Genomic DNA, 15,928 nt, shown 5'->3' on the forward strand with positions numbered 1-15,928 from the left:
CGATGTTGGGGAGATGAAGCTGTGGTCTTCCCGCCCCTCTTTTTTTTTTTAACCTTAGATTGCTTGCTCACCGCTGGGGACTTCTTTTCCCCTCACAGGTTTGGCTGTCCTCCTTCCTTCAATCAGGATTTACCAAGCACTGATTGGAATGGAGATGGAAGAGTGAGCTGTGGGGAGGGAGATGGGGAAAGTGACTCCCCCCAAGACTTCAGGGCTTAGGGTGGCCCTGATTCCCTGATGGCGTGCCGATAGCATCACAGGCTGGAAAGAAAGAGCAACCCATGTCTCTCTTTCCCCCTTTACTCCTCACGCTCCAAGTTTGGCTTCCTCTGAGAAGAAATGGCAACGATCTTCTAGATTTTCTTGAACTCTTCTCTCCAGTGAGTGCAGATCGTCACAGCCCACCTTCTCAGCTCTCTTCGAGCTCTCTGTCATCTTGGTGGCATGGGCTCTGGGTGTCGCCTTTGACCTAATTGCACAGGCACTCTGTTAGGTGAGCTGCTACCTCCACTCTTCAGTTGGGGCAGGATGAGACTCCGACACAGGTCTCCTCTCCCAACAACCTTGGTTTCTCTGTATCTTAAACCGTGGAGACACTCGCTGCAGGTGTCCCGGGCTTTGCCAGACTGCCCGATATGGACACTGACCGTCATAATCCACGTCTGCGCTCGTCTGCTCTCTCACGTGACCATGGAGTCTGAGCCCTGTCTGCTGCCAAAATGTGGGTGGATGACAGCCATTTGCTGCTGTTGGCTGCAGGGTTCTGCCTGACTCTTGGCAAAGGAGCGGCTGATCTCACAGGACACTAGGGCCCTGTCTGGCCGGGCCTATCTTTCCTGGGGGGCGGGGGGGACAGTCAGGGGTGGGGTTGCTCTCCCCCCAACCCCTTTAATCTGCCCCTGTACTTTTCACTTAAAGGTCTTGACTGTGATGGTCCAAGAACTTAAGACACGGAAGCTGCTTTCTTCTCCACGCTGCCTTCCCCAGCTTGGGGGCCGCATGACGGGTTCACCATTAAAGCCTGTCTCTCTACCTCTCCCAGGTCTCTGGTGGCCCGGCAGATGGGCCTCCCGCTGCAGGAACTCTCCACTGGGACTCTCTCTTCCAGGAGCATCAGGGAGGCAGGTGTCTTCTCCAGGGCAGCTGCTTGGCTTTCTCCAGCTCCTCCTCCAAAGCTCCCTTGTCTATGAGCTTACCTGTGCCTCTCCAATTGTCCCTTCCAGGACACATCCGCCTGCACCCGGGAATGCTGCTGCACCTGAGAGGCTGGAGGCTCTGAAGTACCAACGGATAAAGAAGCCCAAAAAGTCATCCAAGGGCTCCTCGAAGTCAAAGAAACGATCCGGTAAATGTGGAGCGGCGCGCCATCCCTCGCTCCCCACTCCGACCTGCCTTTACAGATCCCAGCTCTGGGTTCTCTGCAAAGTCAGCTCCTCTAGTGTGTCTTCTTCTTTGCTTCTCTCTAGTGCTAATTGCAAAGTGATATACAAATAGAGTTTTTATGTCAAAAAAGGAGAAAAATAAGGTTAAAATCTGATTGTCCTCCCAATGTTGTTTCATCCAACCTAGGGACCATCCTTCTTGGGGGCACGTGTGTTCAGAACCCTTTTGTGCGTACACCTTTAGAAAATACATGGCATTGTTTTAGTGTATTTTAAAAAATATTCGTGGCTGCCCTGGGTCTGTGTTGCTTTGCGTAGGCTCTCTGGTTGTGGTGAGCAGGGGCTACTCTTTGTTGTGGTGTGCGGGCTTCTCGTTGTGGTGGCTTCTCTTGTGGAGCACGTGCCCTAAGCTCGCGGGCTCAGCAGTTGTGGCACACGGGCTCAGTTGCCCCAGGGCATGTGGGATCTTCCCAGACCAGAGATCGAACCTGTGTTCCCTACTGTACCACCGGGGAAGTCCTAGTGTATTTTTTTAACAGTATAAATAGTACTTTTCCCCTCAGTCTGCCATATGCCTTGGACATATCCCTGTTTCCTTATGTATTTCTTCTTTATCAGGCCTCTGGTTGGACATGGGAATTCTGGGGTCCTACTCAGTGTTACGGAGAAGGCAATGGCACCCCACTCCAGTACTCTTGCCTGGAAAATCCCATGGATGGAGGAGACTGGAAGGCTGCAGTCCATGGGGTCACTAAGAGTCGGACACGACTGAGTGACTTCACTTTCTCTTTTGACTTTCATGCATTGGAGAAGGAAATGGCAACCCACTCCAGTGTTCTTGCCTGGAGAATCCCAGGGACGGCAGAGCCTGGTGGGCTGCTGTCTATGGGGTCACACAGAGTCGGACACGACTGAAGTGACTTAGCATAGCATAGCATAGCATACTCAGTGTTAATCTTAAAGGAAGTCAGTCCTGAATATTCATTGGAAGGACTGATGCTGAAGCTGAAACTCCAATACTTTGGCCACCTGATGTGAAGAACTGACTCATTTGAAAAGACCCTGTTGCTGGGAAAGATTGAAGGCGGGAGGAGAAGGGAACAACAGAGGATGAGTTGGTTAGATAGCATCTGCTACTCAATGAACATAAGTTTGAGTAGACTCCGGGAGTTGGTGATAGACAGGGAGGCCTGGCGTGCTGCAGTCCATGGGGTCACAAAGAGTCGGACACGACTGAGCAACTGAACTGAACTCAGTGTTAAGGGGTCCCTGTGGCATGGACTCAGTGTCTGAGGGCGGGGCAGACTTCTCTCCATGAGTTAGAGTGAAACTGCCTTATTTCATAGAAAGGACATCTCTGCTGAAATGGATGCTGTTTACCCAGCAGTTGTACATAGCTTCTAAGAAACTGCAAAAATAGTTCAGCCTTATTTCAGACTTAGAAAACTCCTTACTATTTATCACATGCTCTCATTCTACCAGTGGTTTTTGGAGTGCTGTGACAGGCTGTCTGAGAAGGCCACTACACGGCTTCTTTGCTGGTCTTTCTTATCTACCGCAGAGAGCCTTCCATATGGGAGAAAGAGACACCGAGGCCCTTGCGTTTCTGGGATGCAGCGAGCTCTCAGTTCTCACTTGGCCTTTGGGTGGTACCATTATCCTATTAGTTTATAGCTGAGGATACTGAAGTTTAGAGAAAGAAGACACATTTTTTTAGATTTTGGGAGAGAAGAGTCCAAAGCTGAATTTTCAACCCATTTAAGCCCATTCTATCTACCTATATATTATTTATCTATCATCTGTGTTTTGTTTTTTGGCAAAAAAAAAAAAAAGTCCCATGAGATGCCTGTGTTCTCTTTTTTGTTTAAGTGGTCCTGTCCGCTGTCATGTGTTCACAGCTCCACAAAGCTCTGTCTTTAGCCCAGCCCTTGTCTGTGAGCTGGTCTCATATTTCTGGGTACCTGCTGCCCATGCCTCTGGGTGTTCTGTCTCAAATAGTTATGGATAATCTTCCATGTCTGCTTCTCCCGGTTCTTGCCCAGTCTCATAAAAGTCTCTCCTCCCTGCCTGGTTGCTCAGGCTCCTTGATTCCCATCCTCTTCTCACATCTGGTCCATCTGGTGAGGTCTGTTGACTCCGCTTTGTTTTTTAAAGATTTTTTTGATATGGATCATTTTTCAAGTCTTTATGGAATTTGTGACATTGTTTCTATGTTTTTGGGGATTTTTTGCCCACAAGGCATGTCGGGTCTTAGCTCCCCAGCCAGGGATTGAACCCGCAGCCCCCTGCACTGAAAGACAAAGTGTTAACAACAGGAAAGTCCCCTGTTGACTCAACTTTTAAAACACACACTATATCCGGCCACTTATCTCTGTCTCAGATGCTAAAGTTAAGTTCTGAGTCATTCCCATCTCTCCCCTGGACCAGAACAGCAGCCTCCTATCTGGTCCTGCAGCCTCCGTCCCGGCTCCTGCAGTGTATTCGACACACAGCGGCCAGAGTGGTTTTAGAGAGTCCCGTGAGTGTGCTCACACACACGTGCAGCACACGTACACACATACTTCTGGCTAAAACCTCCGGAAGGTCCCCCTGCAACCAGAACAGGCTTCTGCCTGCCCTCCCGCCTCACCGCCTCTGCTCCCTCTGCATTAGTGTGGCGGCCCCCCTTCGGTCTCCAGCCCATGTCGCGTTCGCCCCTTGCTTGGGGCCATCACACTGTGGGAACACTTCTCCCCTAGGCCTGTGGAAGGTTCGTAATGCGAGACTCACCTCGGCGTTGCTCCTTCAGGGCAGAAGCAGCACCCCAGATTTTCTTTCTCAGGGTTCTGTGCCACCTTTCTTGGTAGCACTTGCAGCATCTGAAAGGTTTTCAGTTGTAGTTTTTAAATCTCTATTATCTCTTCCTCCCCATCCCCACGTTGAAGTATCATCTTCTAGAACGAGAGGGCTTCACCTCTGTGTCCCCAGAAGTACCATGCAGCAGAGGGATGGCCTGGCAGTCCAGGGTGGGCCAGACCTGACTGTGATATGGACAAGTAAAATCTTTTGAGACATCCATCCTTGCTTGTGGGAGTGGGTGGGGGGAAAGTGTGCTGAGTCCCAACCCTGTGCCTAGAATGATGGCCTGGTACCCAGGAGGCACTGAGAGAGATGGGTAAGTATTTCTTTAAAAAAATAGAAAAAAAATTAGATAAAAGTTACTGAATATATTCAATATTAAATACAAGATGAGAGATGTTGCTTGACTAGATCTGAGTCTGCAGAGGTGCAGCCATGCCCACCCTGCTTTCCGGCTCCCACTAGAGCAGCACTTGGGGTGGCTGGGGTTCTGTCTTCTCTGTTGCACTTTCTGCTCTGGTCTCTGGGCAGGTGGGTGGCTCCAGCATGTGGCCCTGGGGGCCAGGCAACATGCCCTGCAGGGGGCAGCGGGGGTGCACCGCTGGCTTCTCACTCTCACCATACTCTCTTCCTTTCTTGTCTTGTGTTGCACTTGCTCCCCTCCCTAGATGGTTCTGCCTCCCAGGCTCAGCACCTTCCAAACTCTCAGGTCCTGTGGCCCGACGAAGCTGTCTGCCTCCGGAGGAAGAAGAGACATTCCCGGCCCGACCCCTTCGCCCGTCTGTCGGACTTGTGCCACCGCCAGCTCCCAGAAGACCAGAAGGCAATACTCAGTAGCGTGGAGCACGACGACCCCGGCCACGCCACTCTGCTGTGATGCTGCCACTTAAGTGTCCCCTGAGTGAGGCTGCTGGCTGAGGGGCAAGGGCAGGCACGGGGTGATGGGTGTGTGGGGCTTCGTCCTCCCCTTCCAGGGGAGTGGTGGTCCAGCTGTTGGCTTCCAGGGCTGCTCAGACCCTGGCTCCACTTGTTCTCCCTCTGGCCTGAGTGGGCCTCTCCTCCGCCTCCCGGCCTGCTGGCCTTGTGTCCGGGAGAGAGGGCAGAGGGCTCGCTGGCCGCCGTGGCTGTGGGTGGAGTTTGGGCAGTGAACTGGGGACAGGGGGAGACTGCCTCCTCCCCCCCTCTCCCCGCTTCACTAGGTGGATTTCTCCACCTCCTCAGATATCAGTGGAGTGAAAGAGGAAGCAGGGGCTCGCGCTGTGCTCTGCTTCTGTTCAGTTTCTCGAGTCCTGAAAGAGGGCTGGACTCCGCCGTCTTCCAGACTCCACATATATATAGCTATAGATGCAAATGTGTATGTGTGTAGTTTGTGGGTTTCTCTATGTATATATATGTATGTGGGAGCAACTGCTCACTTCTGTGGTCAGGGGAAGGAGGGGGAGGGCAGCTGGCATGTGGGCTGGGCAAGGAGGACTGGCGGGAGCTAGCGGGGGCCCTGGTGTCTGTCTCGGGAATGAGTCCCACTGAAATGGGGTACATGCCTTCTCATCTGGGTCCCCCGTTTGTCTTGACCTCATCGCGTCCCGGGCAGAGTGAGGGCTTGCCACGGTGACTGCTGCCCGTTCTGGGGGCTCAACAGTCCGTTACCATGGAACTAAACACCGCCTCCATTTCTTGGTCCTGGGCAGAGAAGGGTGTCTGGTGGGTGGCCAGGCGGGCATCTCTCTTGCTTTCGTGGTCTGGCTCGGAAGTGAAGCTGCTTAGCAGCGGGGCCGGGGGTGGCCCTGTGCCCAGACTGGAGCTCCTCATTAGCCCCTTGGGTCCAGCCGGGCCCAGAGCCCTGTGGCCGGGGGCCTCCCGCTCCAGAGCCATCTGTGCCGAGCACCCAGCGCTGCGGCTCTATTTATATCCCATGCCCTCCGGAGCGCTGTTCCAAAGCTCTGATTGGATTCCTCCTCTCCTTTTGTGGGAGCTAATTCCCCAGATTGATTAATTGCCACGTGTGGGGAGCCCGCCCACACTCCTCTCCGTGCTCCCCATGTGCCCCCTGCAGACCTGAACTCCCACACGATGGGATCAGATAAAGCTGGGGGCCTGGATACTGGGTTCTGGGAGTGCTCCGGGCCCCCTCTTCCCCCAGGGCTGTTTGTATAGAACTGGCTGAGGCCTGGGGTTGAAGGTGGAAGGAGTGGGATGTGGGAGCTGGGGTCCATCCTTTCTCTGTCGAGTTATCTTCCTAACTCAGACTCTTAGCACCCAGAAGCCTCTGTGAGGTGGTCTGACGGCGACAGGAGAGATCTCTGTCTCTCGTGTGTGTGCAGTGTGGTACTGCCCTCGGTGGGCAGAAGGCCTGTGTGTGGCTAGGGTGCATCTGGCCTCTTTCTCCTCCTCTTGTGCCAGAGTCTGCCCTTCTGGCCACCCGAGAATCATGGTGGCGATCAGGTTCCTGCAAGTACCTCCTTCTTGGTGCTGCTGTCTTGGTGGGTTTGGGGACAGCCCCTGTCCCCAGTTACCTGCCTGGATATTGGCTCCGTCACAGCACTGGACACTTCTCTGGCTCTCAGTCTGGGGACCTTGGCAAGCTAACCCAAATGTGGGAGCGTCCATCCTAGGGGTGAATCCTCAGCCCAGTGCTTCCTTCTCACGCCAGGTGAGTGGGGACCCAGTCCACCCTTGGGGCTCTGCCTCGCATGTCACACAACTACAGTTTCTCTCCAAACGTGACCATCATGGAGAAAGAAGTGGCAGGAGCAGTGTTCGTGGCTGTGCCTCGTCCACTGCCCACCACTGACCTGGTGGAACCTGCCCCTTCTGGCCAATGTACTTCGCTGGGCACTGTGTCCAAGCCCCACCCAGGCGGTGGCTCCAGCGAAGCAGCGACTCTGCTTCCTCCCCGAGGCAGCACTACCTCTGCCACTGTGCCCAGCAGGGGGCTCACGGGCACCTCTACCGGGCCCAGGGGTCAGTTGTGGCCTTCGTCTGTACTCTCATGGTGGCTGTTTCTTGAGTGGAGCAGGTCCTGGTGGACCGTGCGTGCAGTATCAGGGCTGTGTGTCTTCAGGGTGAGCTAGGCTGCCATGCCTGAGCCCTGTGCTGGGACTGTAGGCTCTGAGGTTACAACAGGAGAGGATACAGAGGGGATGGCGTTCAGGGCCCTGCCGGGCGCCGTCGCCAGCGGTAATAACGGTGCTGACTCCTGCCTGCCTGCCTGCCTTCCCCCGGCCAGGCCTGGTACCTCAGCACAGAGGACCAAGTGGTTGGAGTTGTGCTTTTTGCCGGCCGCTGGGTGTCAGCTGTGCTGGGTGTCCCCAGGACTGGGGAAGGGCACCAGGACGACCTATCTCTCAATAGCTTTGGACTCATTACTCCTCCCAAGAGGGCTTCCTTCTTGTGACAGTGAATGTGGACGCGGGCCTTCCTGCACCCCAGGGAGCTGGTTCAGCACTTCCTGTAAGGACTGTGATGGAAATCAGCAGGATACAGTCCACTCTGTCCATGAGGTGGAGACAGGGCTGTTACAGGCACACGCTTCAGTCCTGGGCATGTGCAGGTGTGAATGTATGTGCATGGGGGTGCAGCCATGCCTAAGGGCCAGATGCCCTTTGCGCTCTGCCCGTCACCAAGTGCAGGGATGACTCTGAAGCTTCCTCCAACTTTCAGGCCCCAGTCCGCGGGAGATCAGGTGTTCCCCAGACTGCCCCTCGGCCCATCCGGTAACCTGGCCTAGAAGTAGCCTACCCTTCCTCCTGCATCATGCCTGGAGGCTGCACTGTTTCGGGTTAGGTGACTTGAAGACCAGGGAAAGGCTGAAGTGCTGCCAGAGGGAGCCTGAGGCTGCAGCTGTTTGGGGGAAAGCAAGCAATAAGGAGAAGGTGGGGCCTTTTCTCGATTTGCTGGCGGCGTCAGTGGGGTTGAGTATGGATGCAGCCCAGCACTTGGTGATCTCTGTCCACAAGCCCTCAGCCTGTCTCTCTCAACTTTCCCCAGACATGGGTCTGAAAGGGGGACGATGGGCGGGCAGGGTCTGCCCCGCCTTTGAGGAGGCCCATGATCCATGATCCTGTGCATGGGGGCGTCTCAAGTAGGGTGGACTGGAGTCGCCTTTTCTATTTTTCAGTGCTGTCTCTTTTTGATTTGGTATCTAAAATATTTGGGGTTAAACTGATTTCAGCTGTTTCCCTGTGCCCTTTTCATACAGAGGAAACCTGGTAGGATCAGATGTGAAATTTCCTGACTAGGCTTTTTTTTTTTTTTTCCAAGGTTGACAAAATAGCCTCAGGGAGGAGGCAGACTTCAGAGAGCAACAGGGCGACCTTGTCACTCTCCAGGATTAGAATTCAGGGCCCAAGTGTGCACAGCTAGAGCTGTTACTTCCAGTTTTGTTAGAAAAAGCCTTTTAGGGGATTGGGGGTGGGCTGGGGAAGAACTGTACATAAAGTACATTTGATTACCATATAGAGAAACATAGGGAAAGAAAAGCTAGTGGCTAATCTGGGGCTTGCTTTGCTTGCATGTGATGGAGCTTTGGGGGGCAGGGATTGTTGGGGAGCAGCAGGGGGGCAGAGGTGGGTAGGCTCCTAGGGGCTCCCTCAAGGAAGTGGGCATCCTCGATCAGCTCTTTCTTCTCCACATAAAGGGAGGCTGGAGCTTGGAGCCCCCTGGGGCTGCACTGCTGCTCTGAGAAGAGTTGCTTTCAGCAACTGGGAGTTTGGTTGGGGTGTCCACCACCACCCCACTGACCAGCAGTGAGTCCACCTTGGTTCAGTGCTTTACTTCTGGGGCTCTCATCAGTGCTTCCATAAGCAAATGTACTGTTTTGCATGTTGGGTTACTGAGAGGGTAGAAGTGTTTTCATGACCCATTCTAAGCTGGAAGAATAAATAGGTTGAGTCTGATCCCTAGACAGTCCCATACCCCGGGGTGTCTGTGTAGGACGAGGTAGAGTGAGGCGGCTGTGCAGACAGCCCTGCTGGCGCCTGTCCCTTCCAGACAAGCAGCACATCTGGACTGCTGAATCCTCGGTAGGCAGTAGCCATTAATGACATCACTGGGCCAGTCTTCCTTGGTGGATCTGAAGCAGCGAGGAAACAGTGTCCACTCTGGATCGCTGGTGGGGAGAGCTGGGCCGGGTGGTAGGGAGAAGTGCTGCAAGTTCTCAGCCCCTGGCCTGGTCCGTTGCCATCTGTCCCAGCCCCCTTGATGGTGACACAAACAGCTGCTGGGCCTCTTGAATCTTGAAGAAATATGCTCCACCAGTCCTACCAGTCTCTCCCTGGCACTGGATTCTCTGGGTTTATTTTAGAACCAGGCCACGGTCTCCCTTCCGCCCCAGGTACATACCAGTTACCTCGTTTCCTTCCCATCCCACTTCTTCATGGCTCAAGGGATCCTGACCTCGTGGATGGTTTGCGATGGGGAGTTGGTTGGGTAGGGAAGGGAATCTGAGAGGGGAGAAGGGTTGGGCTCATGGCGGGTGGTTTCCACTTTCCGCCTTAGAAGCCCTGTGAGTGTGCTTCTGATGGTGTGTGGGGTTTCCACACGTGTGGAGGGAAGGGGCCGATGCCGACTCCTTGTGTTGGTGATGAGGGCTGAGAGACTTTTTGCCCCCTCTTGGCTTACAGCATCTAAGAGATCTTGTTTCTGGCATGGGGACAGATGTCCTTATAGCCGTCTTGCAGTTCTTTGAAGGGAAACTGTCCATCACTTTCATCGGAAATTTCTATTACCTGCTGAGAACCTGAAGGGTCTGTTGTGAGCAGACAGTGTCCTGGCTGGGGCAGAGAGGTGGGGCTGTCTCACGTGGCCCTCTGCAGTCACCAGACTGGCTCTGTGGCCTCCAGCCCCAGGGGGCTATCTTGTCCATGTTCCTTTCCTGGGCTCAGGAAGTAAGAGTGTGTGTGTGTGTGTGTGTGTGTGTGTGTGGTGTATTCTGTATGTATGGTGCCTATGTGTGTGGTATGTCGTGTGCATTTGTGAGGGTGGTGTGTGTGGTGCGTTTGTGGTGTGGTGTGTGTGTGTGTGTGTGTGTGTGGTATGTTTGTGGTATGCATTTGGGTGTGCTGTGTGTGTGTACAAAAGATTTGTAGGGACACACTAATTTGCCTGAGTAGCCTCAGGCCTAGCAGACCCTCTTTTTGGTTGACTCTTTTCTTTGCGAGGCAACTCCTAATTTGGTAGGAGGGTGAAATAGTAATATGCCATCTTTAGTGTATTTTTATGGAGATTGTATATAAAATTATATAAATATATATGATTTGTTCTATTTTAAGGAGAGAGGGGAGCTTATGTAAGGGGGTGGGTGGGTGCAGGGACCGAATGCAATAGTTGTGGTTGGGAGCTGGGGCCTCTGGGGAGTGGGAGATGGGAGGGCAGCAGACCGCAGCCGGGGAGAGGAGCGGGGTTGTGCCTTCGGCACACGCATATATATGAAGTCTAGCTAGCTAGCTTGTCTATATATCTATATATCTATATGCAGTCATAGTTTGCTTTATTTTTGTACTCGTGCTTAGACATGTTTGGAGCACGACCACCTGGGGTGGCCTGGGTTCTAGCTCATGCCTTGGTGCCCTCTCTCCCACCCATTCTTCCTCCATGCCTCATCTGTCTTTTGAGACATTCTCTGTTCAGAGTCACTTGGGTCTTTCTGATGGAAATGTGTACATATGAAAATTTAATTTTAACAAAGCCTCCTTCTGGCACCTGGCCAGGGACTTCTAGAACAGAGCAGAGTATCGTAGAGTCTGACCCAGAGCTGGAGCTTCTGGGGGAACAGGTGCTCACTAGCATTTGAGCAGGAAAGTGTGTGCCCTGAAGAATACCTCTCTGAGAACTCGAGACCTCACATACGCTCCTAGGATCTCACACCTTGCGGCTCAACAGTTGTCCCTGGGTGCTAGCTCTTTCTCTGACTTGCCAAGGGTCATGTGTTTGAAGCTGGTGCAGGGCCGCATGGTGCCGGCAGCCAGGAGACACCTGTGGGTGCAGTCTCTGCTCGCATCATGCTCGTCAACTGAAGAGCCAATGCTGACCCCTCCTCCCCAAGCAGGGCGTCACATAGGCCAAGAGGTTTTGTCTTATGGAACTCGGTCATTAGCGGAGCTCGCGTGCCTCAGCCATGGGTGGGGCTTTTTTGCTTTTTTTTGGAGTACCATGAGAAGAGGGGGTGAGGGTGCAGCTCGAGTCTGACCCCTGACCCATCTCGTGCCTCAGTTTAGCTTTAAGGGGCCCTGGCATTCACTCAGGCCTGTCCTTCAGCCCCTGGCATAACTGCTCAAGACGCTTTCCATTTCCCAAGGACACTGGAGGATGGTGGTCTCTGTCCAGTCTGCATTGGGGGAGCTCCAGCATGGGGTCCAGTGGCCATATCCATGCTTGGCAGGTGACCAGTTGTCCCTGCAGTCTTCTCAGGGGACCAGGGGAGGATGCAGCCAGACGTTCCTTGTAAGACTTTTCAGGGAGGCTGGGCAAGAAGGGCAACACAGTCTCTGTCCTGTCCAGCCTGCCCGAACCTCCACGACAAGAGGGCTTTCATTACCGTTCTTTTGGCTCCCGGAGCGATCCTCTCTTTCTCCACAGACCCTGTCCCACCTCTGGTATCCTGCATCACAGTACCGCACTGGGTCTGGGGCTACTCTGAAACTGCTTCTTTTCACATGACACCCAAGGTGTGGTCCTTCACACCAAGGAGTCGCTGCCCTCAGCCGTCCCATCCCACCCCTCTACCTCTAACTGGAGTCAGTTACGGGAAGAAAAGGGAAGACAAGTGACATAGCCCTACCTTGAGACGTTAGAGCTTGGAGGGGTTGTAAAGTTTATCTCTACCCTGAGCCTCAGGAAGGTGGGAAAGGGTAGGTAGCCCAGCCAAGACCTCCAGTTTCTCTGCGGAGCCGGCCTTTCGCAAAGGCACGTGAAGCCAACGGATGATGGAGATCTGATTATATGTAGAGGAACAGCATCTGCCTTTGAACCTCTGTTATCAGGACAGGTTGGTGGGATGAGTGTGCTGACTAGGTCTTTGAGGCCACCCCATAGGCTGTGCCTGTGCCTTGGTGCCCGCGTGGTGGGAGGGACACCGAACGCTGGTGCTCTTCCCCTTTGGTGGGTGCTGAGGGTGTCTGTGGAGTTGTTTTAGTTCTGCTACCTCTGTCTGCTTCCTGGAACCAGGGTTTGGAGTGGACAGAGTCACTGAGTGTTCCTCACCCAAAGTCAGCGTGGGTGTATCCTTTCCCCTTGGGCATCAAGCAGTAGCTTGGGGAAGTGGGGTTCCCACTGCCGTCTGGCCCTGTATCTCCTGTCTGATGCAGGTGTTCGTGCTGAGCCACTTTGGGCAACCTCAAACAGTAGGGGGGATAGCAGGAGAACCCACGCAGCACACTGCCTGTCCCGAAGGGTCTGGCCCCGATGTTGCCCTGTGGGGGTCTCTTCTGTGCCCAGGGCCTGGGGGAACACTCTGTGCAGTGGTCTTGATCGTTGGGACTTCAGACTGAATGGCTGGTTTAGGGAAGAACAGCAATTTAAAGCCCCCCTTGCCAAGTTGTATACATCAATCTCCAAAGGTCTTAACGCCTCGTTCAGACTTCATTTCCAAACTGCCATCTGTGGGGCCAGAGGAAGGGGCACAAGGCGGGGTGGTGCTCCCACCAGTGGCTCCTTCCTTCCACAGCCGCTGACCTGAAGGGACTATAGCAGCTTCACGTCAGTGACGCCCGGTTCCTCTTGTCCCCGACTTTTTCTCTTCCACCGGAAGATACTTTATCACCCTGGGTATGATTCTTCCATAGCACACCTGGAAGCAATGTGTGTGGATTTCTTTTCCCTATTTCACCCAGCGGTCTGTAGACACACTGAGGGTGGGTCGGGAGGGGTCCCGCGGCCACCTCCCAAGACCCCAACTGCTCTGCGCCTCTGGATGTCCAGGGGCCTCTCACCTCATTTCTTCTAGGAATCTGAGTACAACTCAGCCTGCTGGTGGGAGTGCCTGCTCTCATGGCACACTTTTTCCGTCTTCAACTTTCTTTGGGGGTTTTCCCCCATCCATGCCAGGTCTTCTCGTGAAGACCCTTCAAACCTCGTTTCCATTTCTTGAATGTCGATACTACCACGTAACTGCGCTAGGGTGCTTTATGGTGCTGTTCTTGATGAGGCCAGCTGGACTGAACCTCCTTCGTCCCACTGGTTCCTTAAATCTTGCTGTATTTTGTCCTCTATTTTTCCCCTAGGGGTTTGGGGTGGGAGACGTAGGGGTGGCTTTTGTGTTCTCTCTCTCTTCTGTATGTATGCACTGGGTAAAGTCAGTAATCATGGGCAGCTGACTTCATGGTACTGGTTGGCTGACTTTGGTTAACTATTAAAGACAAATCAACAAATTGTACAGCTGCACACAGAACACCTTTGAGTGTGAATCTGAATGGCAACTAGAGGCTTACTTTTTGAACTTCAGGTATGTAACTCAAAAGTAAATAAAAACACTATTTTTTCAGTAAGCTTTTTTTTTCTTCTAAGAGATAACTTAGAAGTCAAATGATAAGAACATTTAACCGGTGCTGTACCAAAGCCTTATATGAACATAATCCTACACTCTGTACCACCTGTCTCTGGTGAGTGCCCTGTTCTGTCACCCTCTTCTCAAAAGCCTGGGAATGCCAGCATGTGCCAAGCCTGGGGCTGGGTCTTGGGAACCTGTGGGCCAAGGAGACCCCTTGGAGCAGAGGGTAATTGTGAAGATGGAACACCATCTGCATCCTGAGTAGACTCTGGGAAGACACCAGGCGTGTGTGTGTGTGTGTGCGCGCGCATGTGTGTGTGTATGGGAGGGGGACTGGGGTGTGGTGTGTACATTCGTGTGTGGGTGTGCTACAGGTGCACAACGCCAAAGTGAATGCACCAACTGGGGGCCTGAAGGGGAGACCCAGGCTGGCTCTGGAGTGGGCTGGTTGTAATCAGAGGGGAGGGTACCTCCTCCTCCCATTTCCTGTCTCCTTCCCCATCCCCTCTGTCAGGGAGTGGAGGTTTATGGAAATAGCTACACTCTCAACCAGGTGCTTTTTCCTCAAAATCTCCAAAGTCTAAGCATTTATAAAGGGCCTGTCCAAGAGGCAGGCACTACCAACCACCAAATCACAGACTGCCAGAACGGGGAGGGAACTTGCTTCCCCTCAGCTCTGGCTGCTTTCTTGTAGAAGGGGTTCCTCCTGCAGGGTCCACTGACCACCTGTTTTGGGCCTTGGCCTGTTCTAGCTGCCACCCTTCAGGCTGCCCAACCCCTTCTTCCCAATCCACACAAAAGACCCAGCCGGAGGTGCCCTTTATCCATGCCTGCTCTGTGGCCTAAGCAATAAAGCCTGCCCTGCCTACCACAGACAGTGACCTTTGGCCTTAGGCTCCTGCCAGTTGAAAGCTGAGTGACACCCCAGACTCAGTTAGGAGAGGACATGTGGCCAGCCTTGGCTTGGGTTGCCATGCTGGGCTCCCCTCGCTGGCATTTCCAGGCTTGCCAGATACTAACCAATGCATCGCCAGTAACACTGCATGTTCATATCATGAGTTAAAGAGCAAAACAAGCAAACACAGACATGGGCAAACGAGCAATGGGAGAAGAGAGGGCACACAGGGAGACGAGATGTGTAGCCAGTGAAGGAATGCTGGGAGTGTTGCAAGTGAAAATTCAAGAAGTTTAGGGTTTAACTGCTTCTCATGTAACATTACTCTGCTTCAGAAATGTTTTGTATTTTGATAGAAATAAAAATTTGCTAAAAAAGTTCATTTTCTAACTTTTATTTATACTTAGGAGGTCATTTCTGGTGGTATCTACTCTCACCTCTGGCTTTTGGTCCCCCTGATCAACCCCAGATTTTACTTATGGCTCAACGAGATTGTGGAAGGATTTAAGACTAGAGATGAAGGAAGTTCTCTTTATTCACTGAGCAGACGTGTCCTGAGGGCCAGTCATGTGCATCACCGTTCCACTCACTCAGAATCTATCACAAGCGAGCAGGCAAGGCCTCTGCCCTTCCAGGAGACAGACAGCAAGCAATGATAGTGCTGATGTATTAGGTTGGTGCAAAAGTAATTGCGGTTTTGCATTATTGAAATTTGCCGTTTGATATTGGAATACGTTCTTAACTGTGATTATGTTATACATCATTTTAATGCACATTCCTTGCTTTATGGTTTTTGCTAATGACTTATTTCTTGCTGTTTATATTTTATACGTGTTTTATACTATGGAAATAATGTTAGACAAAAAGCAAATTTGAGCGATTTTCTTATTCGAGTTCACCATGGGTCTTAAAGCAGTGGAGACAACTCGCAACATTAACAACCCATTTGGCCTAGGAACTGCTAATGAAATATAGTGGTGGTTCAAGACATTTTCAAAGGAGACAAGAGCCTTAAAGGTGAGGAGCGTAGTGGCCGGCAGTCTGAAGTTGACAATAACCAACTGAGAGCCATCGACTTAGCTGATCCTCTTACAACTACATGAGAAGTTGCTAAAGAACTCAACGCTGACCATTCTATAGATATTTGGCATTTGAAGCAAATTGGAAAGGTGAAAAAGCTCAATTAGTGGGTGCCTTATGAGCTGACTGAAATAAAAAAAAAATAGTCATTTTGAAGTGTCTTCTTTTATTCTATGCAACAACCATTTCTCGATGGGATTGTGACATGCCACGAAAAGTGGGTTTTATATGACAACCAGTAGTATGAAA

The 15,928-nt window shown here is 52.5% G+C and overlaps 1 protein-coding gene across 6 annotated transcripts in view; it reads left to right on the plus strand.

Annotated features, from left to right (window-relative positions):
• Positions 1 to 13,698, plus strand: part of IGSF9B (immunoglobulin superfamily member 9B) — a 50,543-nt gene extending 36,845 nt beyond the window's left edge. For 4 of the 6 annotated variants that reach the window (XM_024987418.2, XM_024987419.2, XM_059883074.1 and 1 more), the window contains 2 exons: positions 1,224 to 1,345; positions 4,889 to 13,698. In XM_024987418.2, the coding sequence (XP_024843186.1) occupies positions 1,224 to 1,345; positions 4,889 to 5,097 (331 nt within the window). In that variant the 3' untranslated portion in view covers positions 5,098 to 13,698. Of the gene's footprint in view, positions 1 to 1,223; positions 1,346 to 4,888 lie in introns of those variants that run through there. The other 2 variants (XR_009493348.1, XM_059883076.1) reach the window with 2 other exon arrangements.
• The last annotated feature ends 2,230 nt before the right edge of the window (positions 13,699 to 15,928 follow it).

This window comes from Bos taurus, chromosome 29 (genome assembly GCF_002263795.3).
Source record: "Bos taurus isolate L1 Dominette 01449 registration number 42190680 breed Hereford chromosome 29, ARS-UCD2.0, whole genome shotgun sequence".
NCBI lineage: Eukaryota > Metazoa > Chordata > Mammalia > Artiodactyla > Bovidae > Bos > Bos taurus.